General features: G+C 31.0%; 2 protein-coding genes and 1 long non-coding RNA gene across 4 annotated transcripts; 2 read left to right on the top strand and 1 right to left on the bottom strand.

Annotated features, from left to right (window-relative positions):
- The first annotated feature begins 5,020 nt into the window (after positions 1 to 5,020).
- On the top strand, positions 5,021 to 9,247 carry LOC114193190 (auxin response factor 17-like). Its single transcript, XM_028082908.1, has 3 exons — positions 5,021 to 6,268; positions 7,588 to 8,248; positions 9,026 to 9,247. Exons 1-2 carry the CDS (start codon positions 5,258 to 5,260, stop codon positions 8,197 to 8,199), a joined length of 1,623 nt encoding a protein of 540 aa, XP_027938709.1. The 5' UTR covers positions 5,021 to 5,257; the 3' UTR covers positions 8,200 to 8,248; positions 9,026 to 9,247.
- A 3,483-nt stretch (positions 9,248 to 12,730) lies between these two features.
- On the bottom strand, positions 12,731 to 14,600 carry LOC114194679. 2 transcript variants are annotated; one of them, XM_028085042.1, is made up of 5 exons: positions 14,566 to 14,600; positions 14,240 to 14,408; positions 14,002 to 14,155; positions 13,438 to 13,501; positions 12,731 to 13,106 (listed from the first exon to the last, which is right to left on the bottom strand). In XM_028085042.1, exons 1-4 carry the CDS (start codon positions 14,581 to 14,583, stop codon positions 13,438 to 13,440), a joined length of 405 nt encoding a protein of 134 aa, XP_027940843.1. In that variant the 5' UTR covers positions 14,584 to 14,600; the 3' UTR covers positions 12,731 to 13,106. The 2 variants fall into 2 exon arrangements, with proteins under 2 accessions (XP_027940843.1, XP_027940844.1); XM_028085043.1 differs by lacking the exon at positions 13,438 to 13,501.
- A 27-nt stretch (positions 14,601 to 14,627) lies between these two features.
- LOC114194681 lies at positions 14,628 to 16,390 on the top strand. The gene is made up of 2 exons (XR_003606412.1): positions 14,628 to 14,851; positions 15,781 to 16,390. It is a non-coding gene; the product is annotated as an uncharacterized LOC114194681 (long non-coding RNA).
- Positions 16,391 to 26,900: the final 10,510 nt, after the last annotated feature.

Below are 26,900 nucleotides of genomic sequence, written 5' to 3' on the forward strand. Positions count from 1 at the left end.
TGTTTATTTTAATGAATATAGAAGTAAAAATAATGTACGATGTGTTTTTTCATAACCGATTTTTAATTGTGACTGCATTATCATAGATTTTTTAGGAACTCTCATTTTTTGATTAGATTGTGATAACTTACTTTTTGATTTTAATATTTTTTAGGAACTCTCAATTTTGTATTAGGTTGTGATAAATATTGATGAAGAATAAGATAATAGATTCATTGTTTTAAAGTGATAAAAGGAAAACTAGATGTGGAGATGAAAACAAGACTAATTATTTTTTTACATATTCTGAAGCATAATACTAATGATCGTATTATTCAATTAGAGATCCTTTTCTTAAAGTTCAACGAATTACATGAGAAATTTTGTATTAATTCTTTAGAAAGGTTTTCATATTTATATTAAAAAAAATAGCTGAAAATTTAAGTTTTGATTTAATTATTGATGACTTCAAGAATTTGAAAAAATAATACTTTAGATATGTGTGATTTGTTTTGTAGTTACGGTTATATTAAATTATATATTAATTTTTATTGTATTAGTGACAATAATTAAAAATATAAATTTTGAGTATATTTTTTGACTCCCCAAACATTATTGGACAAGATTCGTCACTCGACAAAGACATTATCACATGACTACTTTTGGTTGATGTCAATTTGTTTTTTTTATTGATCCTAATATAAGGTATTTTTGTGATTCAAGTTGTTAAAATATTATCTTGTAGACAACTATTAATTATTACTCGATACTAGTTAGAGTTTTTTCGATCAATGTTAAGGAGAGTATTTTCTTGGGGATATGAATTAAATTTTTTCGATAGATATATATCATAATTATTTTTTTCTTAATGTTTTTAGTACTTTTATCATTAACAAAGATATTATTTTTTTTGCTAATAGTTTATTAGGTTTTCCTTATAGCGTTAATAAAAAAACTTTTGACCAAAATTAATTATGATTGTTTTTTTTTTATCAATTTCAACTGGGAAATTTCTTAATCGACATTGATAAAAAAAGTTGTCAAAACTTTCAACCATCAACATTGTAAAAGTAACTTGATCGATGTTAGTCTAAATAATTGTGGTTGATATCAACTGAAAACAATATCGATTGATGTTAATCGATAAAAGGTTTTTACAAATATTAGTTAATATGAATATCTTTACGTGGAAGGAAGAGATTAAAAAAAAGTTGAAGTTGCTTAATGATCATTAACTATTTCAAAACGACTACCTTATTCAAAGTCTGTATAAAATTATTCAAGAAGGTGAAGAAAGAGAGTGATCATGTTATATATTGTCAAACGTTACTAAAATTTATGAGCTAACTAAAGCTTTAAAGAATGTGAACTCACCCTCAAGGTTGGTGAATCCCACTAAGAGTAGTATAAATAGGTAAGTTTCATTATCAATTCATAATGTATTTATCATATGTATGACCTTAGTGACTTAGGTGTTGAAGTGTCTTTGCAAGTATTTCTCGATGTTGATCGATCACACTGAAACAAAAGTACTACTAACCTGATGAGAAGATGAAAGGAAAAACTATTCTAGTATTTAGTTTTGAGAATTATATTAACACCTCACTTAATAAAGATGATAATGTTAATAATAAATCATAAGATTGATTACTTCACAATTTTGGTTTTATAACTCAAAATTTCATAGAGTTCTCACAAATTAAAAAAAAAACATTATTTTATTCTAAAATTAATATATATCTTATTGCATTATAAATACGTCCTTTTATAAACAATATTATTTGTGACTTTAGAGAACCATAATAAGATTCATTGAATTGCACATTAATTCTCACTAAGTAGTACCTGTTGATTGTCTACTAACAATTAACTCTCACTAGTCTTGCCTTTAATTTTTACTGTATACACAAATATTTTTCACCATGAGAATATATAAGGTTCACTTTCTCTTGTGATTTTTTATCTTCTCCTATGACGATTAAGCCTTTTAATTATAAACATAACTAATTAAATTTGTCAAATCAACCTTAAGAAGATGAAATCAACATAATTTTCTATCTTAGAATATAACTTTATGAAGTAGAACAACAATGTTTCCTATGGGAACTGCCACAATCAATAATTTTTATGTCGATTCTTAATAATTTTTATATTGCTTAAAGAATTGACATAGATATAAATGACATATAAATTAGATAATAAGCATTGTAAGCATATATTTTGTACGTTGGTTATCAAAATAATAGACTTAAGAAGATTATTTTAATTTTTTTTCTTTATTCATTTTCCTTCTTACATAGTTCAAAAATCAAGCCTGTTCTACTAGTGATTATTAGAATTGTAATGGTGAGATTAGGATGATCTTCCGATGACATTTTAACAATAGTAATCTTGTGATTTCTTGTAATAATAAATAGAAAAAATCTTATAATTGTCTTGTTGTAATAATCTTATAATGATTAAAAAAATAAAGAGGAAGAATGACTAAGCATAAAAACAAAAATGTCAACAAGAGAAAAATGTCAAAACACAACAATCATTTGCCTTTACATGCAAAAATTTATTAATAATGAAAAAAAAATACAAAATCATGGCGAACAAACAAACTCATCTAATAAGTCTATTATAAAAAAAATCAAGTTGTAACCTAGATGACATTTGGTTATATCATTTATACAAAATTTGATTTTCTAGGTAACCAATTTGTCTAAATAATGATTACCCTCCCAAAACATTTAAACTCCATATTTTTTATATATTTCCAAATAATTCCACCAGCATCCTTTAAGAGACCATAAGACACCTTAATTAGAGGAAAGAGCTTTCCAAACTAACATTGAATCGTTTTCCAACTAAACATGGCAATAACTAACCAATTTATAGTGTTTAAACGACAAAAAAGCACACATGAGGTTAGCATAAAAAGATTTTTGCACTTCATGAAAAGAAGAAAATCCATCAACGAATTCTTCCATACTACCTCTAAACAACCCTTCACATGCAACATTCTTTAGGCACCCACTAGTTGTCTCATTTGTGTTCACCTTAACTCGCCCAACAATCGGAAAACAAAAGAACACTTATAAAAAATATGCTTCCCCAATCTAGTTTGATATCAAAAAATTTCAAAACAAAAAAATCCACTATATTATTATTCATACCTTTTTTGGAACTTTTCCCAACCAAATGGACATAATACTTTACACATGCTCACCCGAGTGAAAACATTATCGACACCGAGTGATGAGCCATTATTTTTTCTTATTCCATTGCCCTTTTGTGCTCATCTTGAAGCTTGTTTAGTGCTTAATTGTCTTCTGTTAGTGCATTTTCCTCAATTGGGCTTCATTAGGCCATTTTTCTGAATTTTAAGTAATTTGGCATTAATTGGTCTAATCTTTGTTTCTAATTATTTTTAAGTATTTGGTGGAGCAAATTTTGGAGCTTAGACACTAATATTAAGATGAAGAGAGAGTTTCCACATCATTGCCACGTCTGCTCCATGTCATTTAGTTTGTCCACGTCACTAGGCCACCTTTTTCAGCCCATAATAGCATTTTTGTCATTTTTTACGTTTTAGCACTCGTTTTTAGCGTTTTTATGCACCATAGACAGCACCCAATGTGAGTTTTATGTTTTCAACTCATTTGCTAGCTTGAGCATTTCGTTTTGTGCATTGTATTGACTTGGAACAACACCCATGTATATGGGGTTTTCGGTTTTTATATCGCAGCAACCATTTTGTTCCTTTAATGCTTTAGAGTTTTTATTTGTTGTTGAATTTGCATTTCAATAAGACCCAACTTAGGGTTTGATGTTCTGCTTTGGTCATTTCTAATTTGAAGTGTTTCAATAAGACCCAACTCATGGCTTGCTAAATTCGTATATTGACACCTTGATAAAAAAATGCAATGAAGCTTTGAGATTGTGTTGGTTTCGTTAATTCTACCATCTCTTTGTCTTGAATTCGTGGAGTGTGTGTTGGTTTATCTGTTTATGCTTATTTTACAGATTAAGTGCATATGTTTAGGTTGGGTTATGTTCATGCTTAATGTATGTAGCTTGGATGGCACAAATTCATGGATGTATGCATTGCTTAATTGCATAATGAAATTGGATTGTAACTTTCGTTTAGTAGGTATTGGTCTAGTAGATTGAGAGTAGGCAGATGTGTTAATTTGGAAGTCTATGATAAGTGGAATTGTATTTGAATCAAGGAAGTTAGTATGCTTTTAATCATTGTTGCATTTCATTTAATCTGTTGTTAGCATTTGAATCTGCCAAACATCCCCCTACACACACTTTTTTTTTTTGTGTTGAATTGCATCTAGAAAAGTTTGGTCACTAGGAAATGACTTTGGATTAACTATTGAGTATTACATTTTAACTGTTACATTTGGTCGGGTATAACCTCGATCACCAAACATAATAACCGAGAAGTTAGTAAAACGACATGAAATCCATGCGTTACCCTCATAAGCAATGTTATGACGTCATTGAGTCATAATTAGGTTCCACAAAAAGTAAATGCTCATCAAGAACCCTATAAATAAAAAAGGTAAGTAAGGTAAATGATACCTTTTATTATTTGCATTTATTAGACAGTTTAAAACTGAACACTTGTTGAAATCGCGAAATTTGAGTAATATTCAACAAGATAAAAATATAAATCTTTCATATTTTTCCTTCTCTATATAGTGAGAGTCACATAACTAAACAAATTGGTTTTAATAAAACACTTCACGAAATTGAGAAAAGAAATTAAATTATTCATGGAGGATCTACTTAGAGCAGAAAATGTGCAATTAAATGTAATGTTATAAGCTTTATTATTTTTATATTATTAAAGTAACTATAATTATTTCAAATCCTATATAATTTTAGCAATTATATGTTAATTGCTTTTAACTGTGTTAGTTTTGTGGGAGAGAGATTAACTGATTTCAAATATGTTTTATAATTTTTAAAATATATTAAGTTTGCTAATAAATTAATTTATATACTATATAAGAAACTAAAAAGAAATAAATTAGAAGGTAATAAAATGCAGTATTAGGCACTTTAACTTTTTCTCTAATAAATGAAAACATAACCGACTACCGAGAATCGTTCGTTCCGAATTCGATAGACAACAACTGCTGCTGGAGAGAGAGAAAAGCGCGGACAGTTGCAATATTGGCACTGGCAGTGGCACACTCCCTCACTTTCTTATTTCCCTTCTCATGTCTCAAAAGTTAAACCCTACTCCGACCTCACTTTCTCTCTAGTTCAATTCACCATGCCTCTGCCGCAGTCTCCGCCGAAGCCTCGCCGCGTCGATCCCAAAATCTGGCGAGCTTGCGCCGGCGCCGCTGTGCATATCCCGAAGCTGCATTCTAGGGTTTACTACTTCCCGCAGGGCCACATGGAGCATGCTTCTCCGTCACATTCGCTCTCCCCTCCCTTCCGTTCCCTCCCCTTCGTTCCCTGCCTTGTGTCCTCCCGTGATTTGCTCGCTGATCCGTTCTCCGACGAGGTCTTCGCCAGGCTCCTCCTCACTCCACTCCCTCACCCGTTCCACCACAGCAACCAGAACGACGACAGCAACAGCCAAACCGACGACGAGGAGCGCGAGTGCCAAAACGGCGTCGTTTCGTTCTCCAAAATCCTCACGCCCTCCGACGCCAACAACGGCGGTGGCTTCTCTGTGCCGCGCTTCTGTGCCGACTCTGTCTTCCCTCCGCTCGATTTCCGCGCCGATCCTCCGGTCCAGCTCCTCTCCGTCACTGACGTCCACGGCGTCGCGTGGCGGTTTCGGCACATCTACCGCGGTACTCCACGTCGGCACCTCTTCACCACTGGCTGGAGCAAGTTCGTCAACCACAAGAAGCTCATCGCCGGCGATTCCGTTGTCTTCGTCAAGGACTCCGACGGGAACGTCTCAGTCGGGATCCGCCGTGCGACGCGGTTCGTCACCTCTTCCTCTCCCGTGGAGGAGGATCAGCCGCCGACGCAGGGGGAGGGGTTTTCGCGAAGCGCTACCGGGAGATTATCGCCGAAGGCTGTGGTGGCCGCAGTGGAGTGCGTTGCGCGGAACGCGCCATTTGAGGTGGTGTATTATCCGAGAGCGGGTTTTGCGGATTTTGTGGTGAGTGCTGAGGTTGTGGAGGACGCGATGAGGTGCGCGTGGGCTGGTGGAATGAGAGTGAAGATAGGAATGGAGACTGAGGATTCTTCTAGGATGACGTGGTTTCAAGGGACGGTGACTTCTGCCTATGCCTCTGATAATGGACCTTGGCGCATGCTTCAGGTATGGTTTGTTTGCATTGTGCTGTGTGATTGAGGAATTGCATGAATTCAATGTGTGACTGAGCAAATTTCGATAAATTTGTTGGAGAAGAAAATAAAATAATTAAGGAAACAGGATGGGTTAAATGTTTTTGCGAGTTAAGTTCAACTTAGGCACTCGACCATTTTTGGAAGCTCATTCATGTGAACTAACTTATCAATATACACCTATAAACTTCTTAAGTTAGTAATCAAATACTTATCTCAATTGAAAGGTTTCCTTAAGTTAGAAGTTGATCCGGACAGGGTCTTTCTTGTGCTGAAAGAAAGGATGGGATTATGCAATGTGCTCTCGAAGTTTTGCCTAATACTAGCAACTGGTCTTTATTTGGAAAATAAAAAAATGGAAAGTTTATGTTAGAAAAACATGCGTTTATTATGCAAGAAACATAAAAAAATTTAATAGTTACTCTTTTTAGCCTTAATAGTATTTAAAGTGATATATTTTAATGTGCTCTCAAAGTATATATGGTTTATGAAGCATAAAAGTACAATGAAATCTTGGGATCTTGATAACTTATTGTTTGAAATGAACTTACGAGTTTTATTTTAAAAAAAATTGAGAGGGTTAATTGTTATGCTTTATACCCAATGGGATTAGTCTCAATGCACATGGGGATGATTCTATCCTAGAGGGTAAGGAAATTACATCTTATGATCGATTCTGAATAATAGCTCTTCGTGGCTACTGGAGGACAGTTTTAGAATAAGGGTAATGCAGAAAATATTCGCCCTTCAGTATTAATGAAAAGATAGAATGGAAGCGTGATATAACCTAATGTTTGGACAGTTTATATTTACCTTATTCATAAATAGGTTGAGCTGAGAAAATGGAAAACCTGCTGTACTTCAAGTTTATTAAGATATATTATATCTGTGTTTTTACTACGACTTAGGGTAAGATGTGACATTTTCACATTTGAATCTATTAGTGTATTGCTGTTTTTTTTTTTTTTGTGTATCCAAATATTCTCCTCTGGGGTTTAGTCCTCAAAACAATTGAGCTATACTTAAGCTCTGCCTCTGAGGGGTGGTATTGTTTTGTTTAACTGGTAGTTTCTTTTCTTTTTAAACTACAGATAGCAATTATCTCCATTTATCTTTAGAGTTCTTTCTCTCCTGTAATATTTTATCAACGGATCCTACCATCATGTCATTTGTGATGGCATACTCCTTTAATTGATAAGAAACATTTGTCTTAGAAAATTTAGTTTTATGATTTATCTATCTCAAATGGCTGGTATTGCCTTCTTACCAATTTTTATGATCTCAACATCATAGGTTAACTGGGATGAACCTGAAGTCTTGCAAAATGCAAAGCGAGTCAGTCCTTGGCAGGTTGAACTTGTTTCCCCCTCACTTGCCCTTCATACAGCGTTTTCCCCTTCAAAAAGGTTTAGAGCTGACCAGGGATCTGGACTGTTAAGTGATAGGGAGGGAGACCCCTTCTTTCCTGTGACAGGTTTCCCTAACTCTATGGGAAACATGGATAAAAAATTGTTGAGTTATGATACTTTTCCTGCTGGCATGCAGGGAGCCAGGCATGATCTATTTTCTGCATCAAGTTTTTCCAACTTTTTAAACGATAACTCTTATCTGTACATGGGTAGTAGTTCCTTTGGGAACAATACAGTACAAAGTTTGGGAATTGTTTCTACAGAGCTAAACATTAGCAGTTCTCAATCAGATGACCTGTCACCACATAGCCAGAGTAGTTTACATTCCTTTGACACAGAGTTTACTGGGACCAGGCACTGCAACACCAAAGTTGGTTCTGGTTCAATCCTGCTATTTGGTAAGATCATACAGCCTGCTGAAAGTCATTTGCATGATGCTGCTGATTACATAGAGCGTGATGGCAGCGGGGGCAGCAAAGAAACTGAAGACAGTTGAGGCATGCTATTTGTGAAAATAGTTATGCAACAGATAAATACATGTACAGGTATGCTATTATTATCTGATTGAATTTAATTCAATGATATAATGAAGCTTTTGTTGCTTTTATTAACAAAGTTTGTATTGAAGAAATATTATTTGTCTCTATATATGCCTTTTGTTGAACTGTCTCAAATCCTGGTTGAGGTATGCCTCATTGTATGATGGAGGGGTAGTTCTAATTTCTCACCAAGTTCTAGGTAATAGGATTCCTCAAATTGTGTTATATATTTACTTCAATTAATATTTCTTATGTTTCCTTTAACTGGACCATCCTTTACAATTCTCGATATTAAAATATGGGATCTTAACCTTTTGATCAAATGTATCAAACCTTGGTCATAAATCATCCTATACTTGCAAATATTATTTGATTGGAAAGCATTATCGTATTTCATCTTGTTTAGGTCACGATAGTCGTTGCTTCATTATGCACAATACTAACTTATTATTATTGTGAATTGGTTCATTTTGAATGTCTGAGTTGAAAGTATGGTCTTAGATCCGTTTATAACAATATATTCCTTTGTAAATATTTTTTTGGTGTAATGCATCGTATTTCTGGAATTACTGTTGGCTCATTGTGTGTGTAGCTTGTAGTTGCATTGACTTCAATAGGCAAAATGAGAATTTATCTGTTACCAAAGTGATAGCTGTGTATACTACTGAATAGCTTATCCTGGCTAGCTTGATACGTTGTTTGATTCATTGATACTCTGTGGTTATGCTACCAAAATTCATGTATAAATTAATTTGTGCTCGTATTTGATGGCCTCTAATGCAGGCAATCAAGGCAGGCTGGTAAAGAGGAAGCTGTCCACTCTTTTGGCCTTGTTTGTGGTGGTAAAACTAATGTTTCGGAGCTATCTTTATGTTTGGTATTGCTGCAACTTGAATGATGAAACTAAATTCATATATTCGATCAATTGTATGATATTAATATCGGACATAGCGTGTGTAAATCCTCTTTCTCCGATAATGGCATAATAGGCTTCAAGTGACTGTACATTGCAGGAGTTATTTAAATAACACAGCTCAAGTGGTCTGAACCAATAGAGACGACTCATTTTTCAAATTAAAAAAATTTAATATGGCTACAGTTAAAAATTCATTTTACCAATTTTAGTATTACAATAGTTTTTTTATTTGTAGTTTCTAAATGTGCGTGATGATATTGCAGCGCTGATACATCACCGTTATTCGTATTTTAGTTAATATGAATATGGTCTCATGATTGTTTAATAAATTAGTAAATTTGAACACCCTTATAAAATAAATATTGTTCAAAGTGCGATATTTAAAGATAATGAAATCTCGAATTGTAAAACATTTGCATATATTTAATTAACTTAATTAAAGAGTATTCCGAGTTTTGTGGGATTCGTTCTGTACTGTGTATGTATATTGGTAATGAATGATTTAAATTAAATTGATGAGTGAATTATTAGTCCTATTGTACTTTATTTCTTCTATTTTTCATATGATTTTTTTAATACTGGAAACAGGATAACATTAAAAGTCTTTGTTGATTTTATTACTAATTTTAAAACATGAGTTCATAGGTTGCATTATAATTATATTCTAGAAAAATTGTAATTTGTATTTTGTTCCAATTTTAAGTTTACTAGTAAAAATAATATTATTGGTAGGATTAATCATTGTCACTAATCAAAATAAGTTCATTAAATTGTCTTTTAGTGAATTTTAATAAATTTATGTATGTATTTTTTTAATGATTATTTGAGTTTTTATAAAAAATTGAATGGTGTATGAAAATTTAATGGTAATGAAGCCTGAAGATGAATTACAGTGGAATTACTGTACAATCTAGAAATGTAAAGTGTAAGTGTAAATTGCTTAATATACAAGAAATATAAAATGCAAAGAGTGTAAATTTGTAGGAAAATAAATGGTCAAAAATAAAATAAAAATCGATAAAAAAATCTGTGAAAGTGCAAGATCTAGATCTAGAAATGTAAAGTGTAAATTGCTTAATATACAAGTCATGTAAAATACAAAAGTGTAAATTTGAAGGAAAATAAATTATCAAGAATAAAATAAAAGTCAGTAAAAAAAATCTATGAAAGCAGTTTGATAAAAATTGCAATAATCATAATAGAATTTGTCAGTTTCTTGTTCTAGCGTTTTTAGTAATCATAAATTGTCATTCTATTTTTACATGAACAACTTATTTATATTTTCTTCATTTTTTCAGATAATTAAACTAAAATAAAATAAATGAAAATTATATAATGTGCAATAATTGTTTAAAAATAGCTCATTTTAGATTAATTATGCCTACTAAAAAACACATTTGATAACATGATTAGAAAATCATGAAGGAAACACACATAATCGATCACACAAAGAGAAACATTAAAGAAAAAATCATTTGAAAAAATAATGAAAAGATGAATCTTACTACCGAAAGAACAGTATGACATCCTATTAATAAGAAAACATGCTGTTAGAATAACATCTTCCAATCATGAACCTTAATATTAGCACGGAATTATCTATTTTTTCTCTTGCAATATCATTTTGTTGTGATATGTGAAGACAAGTGCAAAAAATTTAGAGAAGTACTTTTCGACTTTGTCACTGTTTAAAAATTTTAAAGATCTAACCGAATTGATCTTTAATTTCATTTAAAAAGGTGGTAAAGATGGATAATAGTTTAGAACATTTTTATAAACTCAAGTATATCTAAAATATTCATCAAGGATTACATCTCGATTTAGACCTTTTAGGAAAAGTAGATTAAAATATTTTTCTAGTTGATAATACTCACATTTTAAAGTCTGAACACTACTGAGCTCATGGACAATTTTTTCCCCCAATTTTGGCAAGTGGGAATAGCCTATTAACCGATCACATAAAAGTTTAGGACATGGAGGTACAAAATACGACACATGTGAACTAGATCTAAAATAGTATAAACCCCCAAATTAATATCTTTCTCCAATTCATCTCTTCGAACCACACTCCTAGAACAAAGGACTAGTTGTCAAAGGTTATTAAACAATTTAATTTGAATAATTGGCTTCATGAAATTGGATTGAAAGGACAATTAGGAACATAAATGACAGATTTAAGATTTAAAGAAGAAAGGAAAACTTGACCCACACCCTTGGAGGAAACTTTAGCCATTTGCCAAGGTTATGAAATGAGGGTTTTGACCCTCCAGGTATTGTGAAATGCAATTGATGAACTCGAATTTGTAAATGTTTGTGCCAAGCTATAAAACTTCAACCTCAAAGACTCTTTATATTCTTCATTAGTGAATTTGGAGTCGACAATTTCAACTTTGGAGACATTTGTGTTCTTGTTAGGAAAGTCATGTAAGAAAAACAATTTTCTTGAGTGTGACTCATCCTCTTACATACAATGTGTATTGAGGACATCCTCAACCTCCACATCCTTCTTTGCTATTGCATCTTCCTCTTCCGCATGTAGAAACCATGGTAAAAGGTTCCACTGGTTCATGAGTTTCCTACTTTAAAGTGTTGGAACTCTAAGAAGTCATGTGGCCAAGCTTTCCATGGAACGAACTTCATGACCTATTGAAATTTGATCTCTAATATGATCAAAGTCAAGATGTACAGTGCTAAGAATCATTATCATGTAATATTTGTCAATTTTTTTCTTAATCTCATCCAAAGATTCAACCTCCACGAACTTTTTCAATTCTTTATAGGTTGGTCGCAAGAAGGACAACCAACTTCTGGTATCGTCAGGGTTGGTCGTCACTCTGAAAGACACTTCATATCGGGTGATCATCGACAAAAACTGAGATGACGACCGACAGCGGCTGACGGGCAACAGATAACCACAAAAATTGTGTTGGAGATAACTAAGACTAACAGAGGGATCAACTTGCTTTGATACCAACTTAAGATTAAAAAGAAAAATATATTTTTGGAAGACTTGAAAGACCACTCTTATGATCTTCTATTTATAATGATAAAAATCTAATACAACGAGAATATGAAAGATCGAAAGACCACCTAAACACCAAGGTACAAAACTAGGTACAACTAATAGATTGCATTAGACTTCTAGGTAAAAAACTAGGTACAACTAATAGATTGCATTATACTTCTAGATACAAAACTAGGTACAACTCATAGAGTGCCCTAAACTCCTAGGTACAAATTAGACACAAATAAGTACCACAGAAAATGGTTCCCAACACACTACTTCTTATCAGGCATCTAATACTAATTCCAACAATATTAAAAGGAAATCATATTTGGATACCATTTGTTGGTTATTTTTAGGCGCATTCTCTTTTGAATAAATCAAACATCATTTTGCATGTATTTATATATATTTCTCTCTTCACCATTCAAGAAGTTGAAAAACACAATATTATTCATTATTGCCAACAATGGAAACATAGCGCATTTTCTAGAAATAAAGGATTCTCCTTACTCAAATGAATCTACAAATTTGATGGTAGACTTTTATACTTCAGAAATTCATTTGTTTCAATGGGGTTAATAGTCAAACACCCTTGCATTCATAATTATCTGCATTAACCAAGTATTTGTACACAAACACAACCAAGCCATGTTATAATAATATTGGTGCTTTAACATTCTGTATACAATACAAGGCCAAAAGCTACCATAAAAAAATCATAATTCATCATCACTCGAAATTGATCATCTAGTCAACAGCGAGACCATTCATGGCTTTTGTTTTGTCATGTTATATACAAGGTTTTAATAATCACAATCTACCGTTTGTGAAACGCGTTACCTGCTAGGAAAATATTCATTCATTCCAATCAATAATTTACAGCCTGTTCTACGGTCCAAGACCCCATATTTGCCATCCTCTTGACAATTTGATGATTTTATCTACAATGGCAAGAAAGAAACCATGAGAATTCATGATCATTTCTATATCTCAAATTAACAGTGACATATTGTCAACTCGTTGTGTTCCAAATTTTTGACTGAATGAAACATAAATAAAAACAGGACCAAACCCACTGAACAGAAGATACTAGACATTATCAGGTCAAAATACTTGGAACCCAGGCAACTCAACATGTATTAGGATACCTTTTCCTCCTTTCTATTTCAATGCATCCACAATAACCCTCAATTTTCCTTGTCTTCTATGCTATGGAAGACAAACCAGCCTTTTTAGAAAATAAGATCGCAAGAAAAATAACTCATATCATACCTAAAACCTGAACAGCCATTTGAATTTAATAGGAAGCAAGGTGAGCCTGAGTAAAATTCTCCTCCTTTCCCCACGGAGGAAACAAAATGATACCAATGAATAAAGAATTAAGTGAATATATGAGCTAAATTTGGATATACAATGACAATTTGAATAGAACAGAATGAGAAGGATTGAATTGGACTTAATTGCATCAATTCCATTCTATTTCAAACAGTGTAATCTACAATCTAATATCCACTCAATTCCACCCTTTTCTGATTCTTTCTAATGAAAAGATAAATAGACAATTCTTCACAATTACAAACTTCCTTTGCCCATCCCTCTCACACTTGCTCCGTCCTCAAAAATACAAGTCTATATGCAGTATTGTTATCACAACTAAGCACGAGGAAGCACTCAACAAATTTTCTAAATTTACCAAACAAAATCTTGTTGTAGATTCCTTTTCACAACACAAGAAAAAGCATCCCGTTACATATAATTGCCAAAGGGGATGAGATTATAAAAAAAATAAAAAATCTTTAAGAAAAACAAAAAAGGTTTCTTTTTTTGAGAAATTACCATGTGGAAGGTGAGTTTTGGGCATGAAGTGTGCTGTAAATTTTGGAGAAGCGACCAATTGGGGGCTTCACTCGGACAGGTTTCTTTTTGAGGCCGAAAACCTCTTGCACCAAAGGAACGTGAACCAGCACTAGTTTCCACGCCACAAACCAACCTACACCACCACACACACGTGTTCCCTTTTCAACTCAAAAAATCAACGCGATGAAGAGAGAAATCAAGGGAATGAAAGAGTTACCAGAAGATATTAAGAAGAGAACGAAGAGTATGGCGAAAAGGGGGCGCAGAAAGAAGATCACCGTGTATTCCCAAAACGACAACGAGGAAGCCATAGCAACAACCTCAACTTCACTTCGGACTTCGTCTTTTCTAGGCTTCGTTTGGGCCTTCAACACTTCTGGCCCAGACTTCAAAAAAAAAACTGCGTATTTAAAACTTTAAGTACATATTAAATTGCATAATTCACCAATTATTTAACTCTCCACCAAACGGATTCTCCGAAACTACTTTAACCAAAAATAAAAAATAAAAAATTGTGCAAGCATCGATTCCATTGGAACCCACCTTTCTCTCCTTATTCATTCATTCATTCCCTTTGCTTTTTTTTTTTCATCACTATCACAATTCTCTTTTCTTCCTTCCTCAACCCTTCTTCGCTTCGCTTCATCTCAATGGAGACAACTACTTCCACAACTAACCGTCCACGCCGCTCGTTTCGCTGCTCCTTCGTCACGCGCTGTTGTCGCTGCTTCTGCTGTTGCTACTCCTTCCCTTAACCATATGCATCATCTTCTCGGGGTGCCACACCTTGAAATCCATGTTGGAGAGGGAAGAGCAGAAACAGTTCAAGGTTCGAAGTCTTTCTATTTTTTTTTTTTTTTGAAATTAGGGTTTTTAATTTGGGATTTTTTTAATGGCTTGGATTAGGATTATCTTGTTGAGTGTTTGAGTAGCTTAGATGCTGGTCAGTTATATGTTGTTGATTGAATAAAATGTGCTTGACCTTACCGTGTAAATTATAAGTGTTGAGTTAATGTAAAAAAAATTTACAAATGATCTTCAGATAAGTTATAATTTTTAGATAATATTTTTTTCTTAATTTCTTCATCCATAAGTGTTTTTTATGTGTGTATCCAAACGGATAATTTTTCTACTCAGTAATATAAATTTAATTAAAAGAGTGATCATGCATTTTATTTGGATCATCTACCTATCTTGAACTTAAAATAGGTACAATTTTAATATGTTTAGTGCATCAATGTTTTGAAATTTCATTTAATTTAGTGCTAAGCTTCAGAACAGAAATAACTAGATAAAATGAATTTTATCCCTAATACTTTAACGGGATATGGAAAATGCATTTCCGTGCTATTTGAATTTTTTTAAATTAATTATTGAAATACTTATTTATTTTTGTACAAGTTATTTATGAGTATTTAATATTTAATATACAAATATATAATTTTTTTTTATTTGATATGGTTAAGTATGAATGTTTTAATTATGTATTTACGTATCCATTATTAAATACTCATAACTATTTATATACAAGCAAACAAATTTTTCAAAATATTATACAAAAAATTTAATCAAAAGTTTTTCTTGTTAATATAAGGATAACAAATAATTCGTCATTATTCAAAATCATTTTTAATTTTATAGTTTGCACCACGGTGAACCTTCGATGTTAACATCTTCTGCTTCCTTTCCTTATCTAGAACTGATCATCTTGAAACTTTATTTACTTGTCATTAAGAAGGGATGATTGTGTTTCTTCAGAAAATAAGTAGGACACAGGTAAATATTTCTAAAGTTCTCAAGCTCTGTTGGTTGAAAGAAGAGAGATTCACAGGGTTAAGAAAGTTGTTGCAACATCAACGCCTCTTAAACCTTCCTTTATGTGAATGGTAATGCTTATCCAGATTTAATGAAGATATTGTACACCAATTTAACATTTGAAGGTGTTGTTCTGAAATCTTAAGTGAAAGAAGTGGATGTTGATGTTTCTCAATTTGTTTGGAAAGAGCTAGCTGGTTTGAAAAGTATGAAGTGATTCAAGTCAGTAAAGGCAACACAAGTGTTGTTGAGAATCTCAAGAACGTTCAATATGCTAGAAGCTGTTTAGAGAAACATACAATATTCATCAGGGATCCAATACAGGTTCACTCAAACTTAAGAACGTCTACCTTTCTTCATCGTAACATGATAGTTGTTTCGATTTCAAGTTCGTTGATAGAATTATTATCGATAATCATATATTTGAAATATGATCTGATTTGTAACATTAGTTCTATCACGGTTTTGTCTTTAAAAGACGTCTTAGAGGGAGGGTGGAAGGAGTAAAGAATATTTAAATCTTAGAGAGTGGAAGGAGTAAAAAATATTTAAATCGTCTGAAGTATCAATTTCTAAATTGATGTGAAACTATTATATGGGATAAGAACATATAAAATTATACTTTTAAAGTGTTCTATTTTCAATTTGTACGTGATTTTCACTAAAAAAAATTAGGTTACTTTAATTTTGTATTTTTAGTTTATTTTACCTTTTTTCAATGTTTTGGTCATTGCCTTTTGTACTTATATTATTATTTTTAGTTGATTTCAAGTTCATTAGATTATACATTTTTAGAGATTTAAAATTAAGATATGATTTGTGGGATTTGGACTCATCTATTATCTTTTACAATATTTAAAAGTTGAGGTAGATTTGATAAAATCTTGTAAAGAAACATATGCAAATTACTTTTTTCTTATCTTTTACAATATTTCAAAGTTGGGGTAGATTTGATAAAATCTTGTAAAGGAACATATGCAAATTACTTTTTTCTTTGATTTAAACTTTTTGTTATTGAACTTATGGACCTTATTAGAGTCCATATATTAGGCCCTTATTTGCTTCAATTTCTAGAGTCAAAATAAGGGCTAAATATATTTTAAATTAGGAGACATTAATCATTTGTTAATTTAAGAGTTTTATGAGTTGTCTCCATTTTTTTTCTCTTTTTTCAGTCTTTATTCATTCATGACTTTTCCTATTTTTCTTTGGTTGCTTTTTCTTTTGGTCATCAATGGAAAACTAAATATTTACGATTAATTTATGGAATCAAGATTAAACAAATTGTATTGAGTTTTTCATTGATCATTCACCACTTCGAGTTTGTTCTTCTCTAATTTCGACTTTGCTCCTTGTGATTCCAAGTTACATTTCTAATTTTAGAAATTAAATTAGGAACCACTCAAATTTTGATTTGATAATTAAAAGCAAAATGGATTGCATGATTCTTTTATTTAATTCGTATAATCAATTTAATTTGTTAATTTAGTCAATTAATTGTTCAAACATGGATTTAATCAATTAATCAATTAATTATTGGTTATTTGAATTTGTGAATTGACTTATTTTTTCTTTCTTAATTTTATTTTTTTTCTTTTTTATTTGTTTTTTTCCATTTTTGTATGATGTTTTTCGATCTTAAATCCCTAATTTAAATTGTACTTTACCAATACTAAAATTTGAAAATAGTTAATGTGTTATTTAAGAATCGACTTAGGTTGTATTCTATATTAAAAATTTTAGAAAAATTTAGTGTGTTTGATTTTTCAAGTTTGACATTGCAAATCTTTTATTTCTCATCATATTTATTATACAAAACATGGATCAATTTCTTTCAAATCATTAATGTAGGTATGATAGGTGTTACAAAGGAAGAGGTGCTTTGAAAAAAAAAATATAATGGGAGTTGAAGAATTTATAAAGAAAGCTTTGTAGTAAGACTATTATCACAATGATAAGGGTATTCAATGTCCTTATACTAAGTGTGGTTGGACAAGGATTTTGGAGGATATAATTGTGAAGGTTCATATATACAAATGTGGTTTTAAGCCTAATTATTGGATTTGAACTAAGCATAGTGAGGAAATGCCACAAAGCGATTACCTTGGTTTAGGGAAGGGACATTTAGCATGACTAATTTTTTTTTTTTATTCAAGACATGGTGTATGATGCTCTTAAGTAACAAAGTCATTTGAGCCACCAAATTCAAATAACATGGAAGAGCCTCCAAATGAACAAACTCTTTTTCTTGATAAATATACACCATTGCATTAAGGGGCATTCCACTCCAAATTACTAATATGTGTTAGGATGTTAGCTTGCAAGTCCAATTGGAATATCCTTGACCAATGCTTAGAGTTTATTTCAAAAATATTTTTGCACATTACATCCACATAAACAAGTTTGCCTAAAAGTTATTATGAAGCGAAAATGTTAGTATAAAATTTGAGGTTAGAGGCAAAGAGGATTGACTATTGTGTGTGTTAGTATAAAATTTGAGGTTAGAGGCAAAGAGGATTGACTATTGTGTAGGTTGTTGCATGCTTTATTATGATAATGAATACTATAGAATGATGAAGCATTACTCGAATACAAACTTTTTCATAAGCCAAGTTATTGTGACAATAATAAAGGACATGACAATGAAAAACTAGTTTTTATAAAGATGATGTTCTATTTATCAATAATTAATTCCAAGGTTACAAAGAATGTATGCATCAAAAAACAAACTATAGGAAAATGACATGACACTATGAAAATAGAAGCACTAATGGTGTTTTATGCCATCAATGTGATGGTGATGTTTGAAAGCACTTGAATATAATATATCTTGCTTTTGAAACTAAGGCACACAATGTGTGATTGAGTTTATGCTCCGATGACGTTAACCTATATGTTTTAACATCAAATGCACAATATTCACATTGGCCAATAAATGTGTCCTCGTACAATCTTCCTTCAAAAATGTACATGTCCAAAACCTTATATGTACAATCCTCATTTTTATTTGATCATTTCATCTTGTTTTGAGTCCTTTTCATTTTGAACTCCATACATGTTATCTAGAGCCATGTTTAGTTCTTTATTTGTCATTTCTTCTAAGTTGGACCGTTTGATTATACTTAAATTTTAAAACATCTTTGTTTGATGATATGCAAATCATATATGTCCATTTGAGTGCTTTTATTTTGTAATCTTTTAGTTCATGTTTGTTATAAGATCATTAGCAAATTCTTAGAGTTAGGTTTCTCTTATGTTTTGTTGAGTTTCATTTCCATTAGGTTTCTTTACTTTTGAGTTGCTTCTTGTTTTCTTCCTGTTCAAGTAAGAAAATATGTTGAATATGGTGGAGTAGTGGTCATAATTTTGGTGTTGAAAACAGTTGAGAAAAAGTTTCACAAAGAGTAAAAAGAAAAATATAAGAGTTGATAAAAAAGAGAAAAAGTGATCAAATATGTGCATTATGACCACTACTACTTCTTGATTTTGTGTTGTTTTCTTTGCTTTGAGTTTTCATGTTTCATATCTTGCAAAAACAACATATGTATGTCTCGGCTTTGAGAAAAATGAGTGATCTAGTGCACCATTAGCTCTCGATTTTGTGGAGACAAGAATCATTCATTTGAACTTAGTTGTTTTTTGTTTTTTATAATTCATTCTAGTGTCTTCTTTAAATGTTTCTTATTTTTAGTGCTTGACTTGTTTCTTAGCCTTGTTTCTTGTTTCTTGTTATTTGGCTATTCCCAATTTTGTCAAATATATTCTCTCCTAAATTTAGCTTTTGTTCATTTTGAAGACTTTTTTTGCTTTATTTCTTGGTCTCTTTACTTTAAAATTTTAAACTAATATAATTGATTAGTCCTACGTAAATGTGAATATCATCATTTGCTTTCCATTCAATTTCGTTCCCACTTTTTCAATCCTAATATTATCTTTTAGCTAACACTTGCAAATATAATTTTGATATATTATATAAGATAATTTATATAAATTAATTTATACATAAGTTAATTTTAGTTTATTAAACCAATTTTAATATTTATTTTTATTTTTTCTTCTTTATAATTACCTATTAAGAAACTCGGATAAAATATGTAAAAATTTTCTTTAATAAAGTAATAGAATGGGACTATTTTCTATTTAAGTGACAAATGGTGTGCTACATTTTATTTAAGTGACAATCCAACCATACATCTAGATTGTATCCCAATTTTCGAAATTGGATAACTATAATGTAAATTAAATACATCACATTGTTATGAATTAATGATCGTCCATTAATTTGATATAGTTACTCATATGATTGATGTGATTGATACTCATATAATTCACTACTCTTTATGTAAATATTTATATTAATTATTTTATTTGTATCCTTTATGGGTTACATGTTTTATCTATAAATAAGACTCTTCCTTTTCTATCAGTAATAAGACACATAGAAAAGTTGTTTCCCATTCTCTCATTCTCTATTCTTCCTTCTCTTCTTTCTTTTATTATTAGCTTTATTTCATAGCATGTTATCAGCATGATGCTTCAACCGACTAAACGCTCTACGTGTCTCAATCCAGGCTCCTTCTAATCATTTCTTCATTTACAATTTTACCTTATATTTTTATTCATGTGATAAGAATTATTTGACTTTATCATTTTTCATCTTTGTATTATTATTATTATTATGATTATGATGATGATGATGATGATGATGATGATGATGATGATGATGATGATTATTATTATTATTATTATTATTATTATTACTATTACTATTATTATTTTGTGCTAGTTCTAAACACGCCAAATGTTGCAAAATTTGAATTTGTGACCCTTGATATTACAAGGAAGAATTACTTATATTGGATATTCATTCCCAAAAGTGGATGCAACAATATTTGATTTATATTTTCATGGTCGTGATAATGATTATGGACATGGTTATAAAGAATATTTTAAAGACATATTTTATCACCAAAAATGGAACAATAATGTGAAAAAGAGAGAAGAAAAATGTGGTGCAAACCTCACCTTACAAGCCATTTTTTTGTGTTGAATTAAGCTTAAAGTCCATTTCTTAACATTGTATCAGAGTCATTGTTTAAAAAAACCTATCCTAGCGAGATTTCTTGGATATTATGTTCCACCCGCTATCAAGCCGCTAATGGACCACCCATTAATTTCTAGTCCTACGCATGAGATGTATATACTTCGGCATGAGGGGCGACATGAGGGGGGGGTGTTGGAAGTCTCATACGCACAAGATGTATATACCTCAGCGTGAGGAGTGTGTGTTGGAAGTCCCACATCGACTAGAGATAAGGCAATTTTATAGTATATAAGTAGTGTGCAAACCTCACCTTACAAGCCGATTTTATGGGGTTGAGTTAGGCTTAAAACTCTTTTTCTAACATGGGTAAAGATGAGAATATAAGTTGTCATTATGGTGGTAAAGGCTATTTGAGTTGGACTTGTCGTACATCAAAACATCTTAAAAATAATAAGAAGAACATAAAAACACACTTTGCTTATGAAGATGATGATTCTAATTATTCTAATTATGGCCAACATCTTATGAAAATGATGATTCTAATTATGGTCATATGGATGCTACTCATCTTGATATTGTTTTTTTTTTGCTAAACCAAATGGAAGCATTGATCACCTCATTGGTGATGAGAGTGTTAAGAAAAAAAAGACTTTTTCATATTGATATTTATGTTTGTATGAAGAATGAATGTTGGAACTAATACCAATGATGAGGATATGTGTTTTATTGATAGTGCAACAACTCATACAATTCTCAAGAATAATAAATTTTTCTCTTGTTTAGTAATGCGAGAAGTCAATGTTAGTACTAGAGATGGCAAGTAAACTTGTCCCCGTGGGTATTGCTCGAACCCGTCCCTGTTTTGACGAGGAATCCCCGCATTGACTGGGTATGGGTATGGGTATGGGGAATCCCCGACTTTTTCAATTGGGTATGAGGATGTACATATCCCCGCCATAATATTTGTCACTGTCATATCTCCGTCCTCGTTTAAATTTTTAAAATATTCACAATTAATTAAGTAATCCTATATATATATATATTTATATTTTTTTTCTATTTTTTATTTCTTCTAATTATTTGGTTTGTCATGAAACTCATTCGCATCTCCAATATATTTTTCATCTTATCATAACCTTTATGTAATTATGTTAAAATGATGTATGTCAATTAGAAATTTTTTATGCCTCACATTTGAATATTTTTATTATTTTTTACTACTTTTATTTATTATATATTTTCCTTTCACATGAGAATGTTTAATACTCTCAATTTAAGGTAATATAAAAAAAATTCTTTACTTATTATTATTAATTTTTGTTTAATTTAAAGAACTCTTTTGTTTCGTTAAAATAATTTTTGTTTTTTTTTCAACCATTGGGTATGTATGTTGATATTTGAAAAATTTTCTTAGATCTCTAAGGTATTTTTCATCTGATTATACCCTTAATTATACATTTGATTTCCTTTGTGCGATTTCTTTCAATAGTCTCTTTTATTTCTAAGACACACATTTGTTAACTTTTCAATATTTTTATTTATTTTTTATTTTCATCATGTAGAATAATATTTCGATATATTCTATCTAATTATTTTTTATTTTCTAACTCATTTTCAATCATATTGTAATTTTTTCACTTTAATTGTATAAATAACTTTTATTTACTACAATATAAAAATTTAATGTAATTGTCATCAATATTTTTTTGTCACTGTCCAACATATATTCCTCATGTGTAATTGAAGTTACAGGATATAAATATAACTTAAAAAATAAAATGAACCAAACATAAAAAGATTAATCACTTACACAAACAATTTGAGCCTCTTCATTCATGTATGTCCCATCAACTCTCATATGAGTATGAATATACAAATTACCTCTGCTCACTGGTTGGCCAGTTTTCATCATCTATTTATAACAATCATATTTCCAATTGTTAAGCTTATTTAATTTACGAAAAAGAAAAAAATAGTACACTTACAAAAAAGAAAAAAAAGAAACTTTTTCCCATCATTTGGTGGCCAATATTCTCTTATACGAAGTCTTTTCGAGCCTCAACATGATCTTTTCTTTTGTCTTTGTCATTTACCAATGTGAAAATTATATTGTCACATACATTCTTTTCAATATGCTTCACATCCAAGTTGTGTCACAACAAATTAAACTCCCAATATGGAAGTTTAAAGAATACGCTTTTCTTCTTCCATTGTTGCATTTGATATGTAGTGGTGCTTTTTCCACAATTTCTCTTTCGTCTATCTAATGATTTTGGTTTCTTCCCAAATGTGATGTTAATATTCTTGACTTGCTCCAAAATTTCTAAGCCAGATAATTGTTTTGGTGGATCCCTATCCTTAATGTTTCCATTAAATTGGACTCGGTTCAATAGAAATTTGTGCCCTCTAGACAAAAATTGTCAGTGGCCCATAAAACACCATTTATTACTAAATGGAAGTCGAAGTGAAGTTGCATCAAAATTGCAAGATGGACAAGCTAAGCCGGTATAAGTATTCCATCCTGAAAGTATCCCAAGACCAGGAAAGTCGCTAATGGTCCATAAAAGACATGCTCGCATCATGAACACTTCATTCTTTGAAGCATCGTATGTTTCAACACCTTTTTCCCACAACTCTTTCAACTCTACTATAAGGGGCTGCATGTAAACATCAATGTCATTACCTGCATTCGCTTTCCAGGAATTATGCTTGAGAGAATAAAGTTTGTTTGTTTCATATACATCCATGGAGGAGTGTTGTATGGAATGAGAACCAATGGCCAAATACTATAACTATTGCTCAAGGATCTAAAGAGATAAAAACCATCACTTATTAAGGCCAATCATACATTTCAAGGATCTGAAGCAAAATTAGGATATTTTAGATCAAAAGTCTTCCAAGCTTGTGAATCTTTGGGGTGCCTCATCAATCCATCATTGGTATTATTCTCAGCGTGCCAAACCATACTCTTGGATGTCTTTGAAGACATAAACATCCTTTTCAACCGTGGGATCAACGGAAAGTACCGTAAAACCTTTGTTGGCAATTTTTTATGTTGCTTCTCATTTATCAAATTGTGTTCACTAGTAGTTTCATGACCCTTTCTCTTCCATCTTGAACTCTTACATGTTTTGCATTCCTCTTTATCTTCATCTTCTCCCCAATATAATATACAATCGTTAGGACAAACATGAATTTTAGTATAATGAAGGCCAAGCTTGTTGAGGAGCTTCTTTGCATCATAATTAGATGAAGGGATGTTTGCATGTCTAAAAGAATCATGGAACAACTTAAGAATCATGTCCATTGCTTTGTTGCTAATTTGACACAAAACTTTAATGTGATATAATTTCACCAAGAAAGACAATTTTAAATACTTTGTCCATCCATCATAGAGTGGTTGGTCCCCATCTTTAAGTAAATCAAGCAAATCTTTAGGCATAATATTTCCTCCATGTTGTGATTCCAATACATTTCCTTCAACCTCATCTCTATGTTCAAATGATGATGTAAATGATTCTTCATTGGTACACGTGACAAATAATCCAAATGCATCATTTATCATTATTTGTATTGGATCTTCATTTTCTATACTTGTAATGCCATCTCCATTCACCAATATAGGCTCCCCTAACATTGTCTCCCCTTGATGACACCAAAATGTGTAACCTTGAGGAAAGGGTTTACAAACCAAATCGAACTTGAGAGGTTGTAGCATGTACACTTTTTGTTGAATATGTTTTTATGTTTGGTTTATTTTATTCTTTTTTCTACATTGCTTTCGGACAAAAAGTATTAAAGTTGTGTTGTTAAGGTGCCTAGCTTTGAAACCCTTATTTTTTTCGAGTAAAACCGCAACCATCACACCGTTGATCTCTCTTTACACTAGGCCTACAACATCCTCTCTCTCATTTCTATTGCTAAAACGACCTTTACTGATAAAACAATTTGCTAATACATGAAAATAATAAGGTGGCCAATCAAAGTGCAATTGTTTTATTATAATACTTTTTAATTTACATGACCAAACTAAAAAGACAAGTGGTGGGCTATGGCTAATAACATCATACATAATAAATAATTTCCCTAATGATTTTTCTATTAGTTAAAGCATAAACGCTAAGCCAACTGAACACCGAACAGTAGATGGAGTAGTTGTTAGAGCATAACATTATAAGTTTTTTTTTTTTATTATGCAACTATCGAACCAAACCTTTGAACTACCAACCAAACCAACCAAACCAAAATTCAACCTAAACATATTCACAATATTTTATTTTATTTTCTATCATGTTTTCCTCCAACTTGAGAATGAACTCTTATGTTTCAATGTGAGAACATAATAAATAAACCTAAGAAAATTAACATAAAGCGTGATAAAATTAATAATTCTGATTTTATTAACAGAAACAAAAGATAAAATAACTTAAATTTCTGGAATGAAAAACTTAATCAAACCTAAAATTAAGGATCACACGTGAAAGGTAGAAATTCAAGTTAGGGTTCATCAAATTGAAGATAAGATTAAGATTTATAACCTGAAACTCAAAATAATCTACACAGAGTAAAAAAAAAAAATAGAGTAAAAATACGTATGAAAAGGAGAAGAAGATGACTCCAGACAAGAGAAGATGGATTCAACCGGGAGCAGAAAATTTGGCTTCCATTGAGATGAAATAATGAGCTCTTGTATATTTTAAAGGTAGAAATCAAGCTAGGGTTCAAGAAATTGAAGATGGGATTAGGATTTATGAAACTCAAAATAATTTACATGGAGAAGAAAGACAAATGAAGCATACTTACTTAAAGGAGAAGAAGATGGCTGCGCGGATGACTTCAATTGGTAGTAGGGAATATGACTTCCATTGATTCCATTGATGAGCAATAGAGAAAGAAATCAGTGGACAATACAATGAATGAGCTCCCCTACAACGAAAATGTTTATCTAAGGGGAAGAGGGAAAAAATGAGTTCTTCTATAGCCGGAACGAAGATGTAATGGGAAAGAGAAAAAAATATCCTAAACTTCCCATCGGTTATAAAAGGACTCTAAATACATTATAAATTTAATTTTTTTTAAAAAAAATAACGTCGGTTTGCTTTAAAGGCCAACAAATATCTGCCACTATAAAATATTTTTTTTATAGTGATCGTCTTTCTGTAGCAATTATTTTAATTTATATATTAGACTAATATGATACAAATTGAAAAGTTAGTGAAAATAAATAGTAATCATTTATATATTACACTATACATATATAAAAGAAAGTTGGAAATATGTAAGAAAGTGAAAAACTTAGTGGAACAATTTCTCCCATAATTTTTTAGTCCCTTTTTGATTAGTAGAACTTTGTTGGACCATTACGGTTAGTAAGATGTTATTTTAGTAAAAACTAGTAGACTGACTCGTGTACACAAGTGATATTTTTTTATTTATTTTGTATATTAACATAATAAAGTAGTGAAAATATTATGTAATGAAATATTACGAAAATTAGGTTATATTCTTGTAAATGTTGTTATTAAAGTAATGAAGTAGTAAGTCTAAGTGATGCAATAATAATTTCAGTTTTAAATATAGTATATAGAATTTATATCAGAATATAATTATAATGCAGTTAATTGATTTTACGAAATAATTATAAAACATGCGACCCGTGCGTGTATGCACATCTTTTCCTTTTTGTTTTTTTTTTTACTTCAAATCTTTCTAGAATAATAATATAATTGTTATTATATTTATTTAACCAGTAAAAATATTAATAATAATATTATTATAAATTATAAATTATAAAAATTTTAAAAGATTAAAAATCTGTTTAGCAAAAGCATTTAGTATAACGTTTTTTATAATTAAAAAAAACACTTATAATAATAACACAATTATGAATAGTAATAATAATAATAAAAATAATAATGATACCAAAAATAACAAACTAATAATAATAATAATAATCTTTATGCTATAAATATTAATGACAATGCTAATACTAAGACTAATGTTAACATGTTAACGATAA

The sequence above is a fragment of the Vigna unguiculata genome, chromosome 8 (assembly GCF_004118075.2).
Source record: "Vigna unguiculata cultivar IT97K-499-35 chromosome 8, ASM411807v1, whole genome shotgun sequence".
NCBI classification, from domain to species: domain Eukaryota; kingdom Viridiplantae; phylum Streptophyta; class Magnoliopsida; order Fabales; family Fabaceae; genus Vigna; species Vigna unguiculata.

What these genes read in the sequence shown, in the direction of transcription:
- LOC114193190 (XM_028082908.1), top strand. Translation starts at nt 5,258, where the DNA reads ATGCCTCTGCCGCAGTCTCCGCCGAAGCCTCGCCGCGTCGATCCCAAA. An exon ending in GACCTTGGCGCATGCTTCAG is followed by an intron (nt 6,269 to 7,587) that starts GTATGGTTTGTT and finishes TCAACATCATAG; the next exon opens with GTTAACTGGGATGAACCTGA.
- LOC114194679 (XM_028085042.1), bottom strand. An exon ending in TCTCTTCTTAATATCTTCTG is followed by an intron (nt 14,156 to 14,239) that starts GTAACTCTTTCA and finishes GTGGTGGTGTAG; the next exon opens with GTTGGTTTGTGGCGTGGAAA. An exon ending in CAAAACTCACCTTCCACATG is followed by an intron (nt 13,502 to 14,001) that starts GTAATTTCTCAA and finishes CCGTGGGGAAAG; the next exon opens with GAGGAGAATTTTACTCAGGC.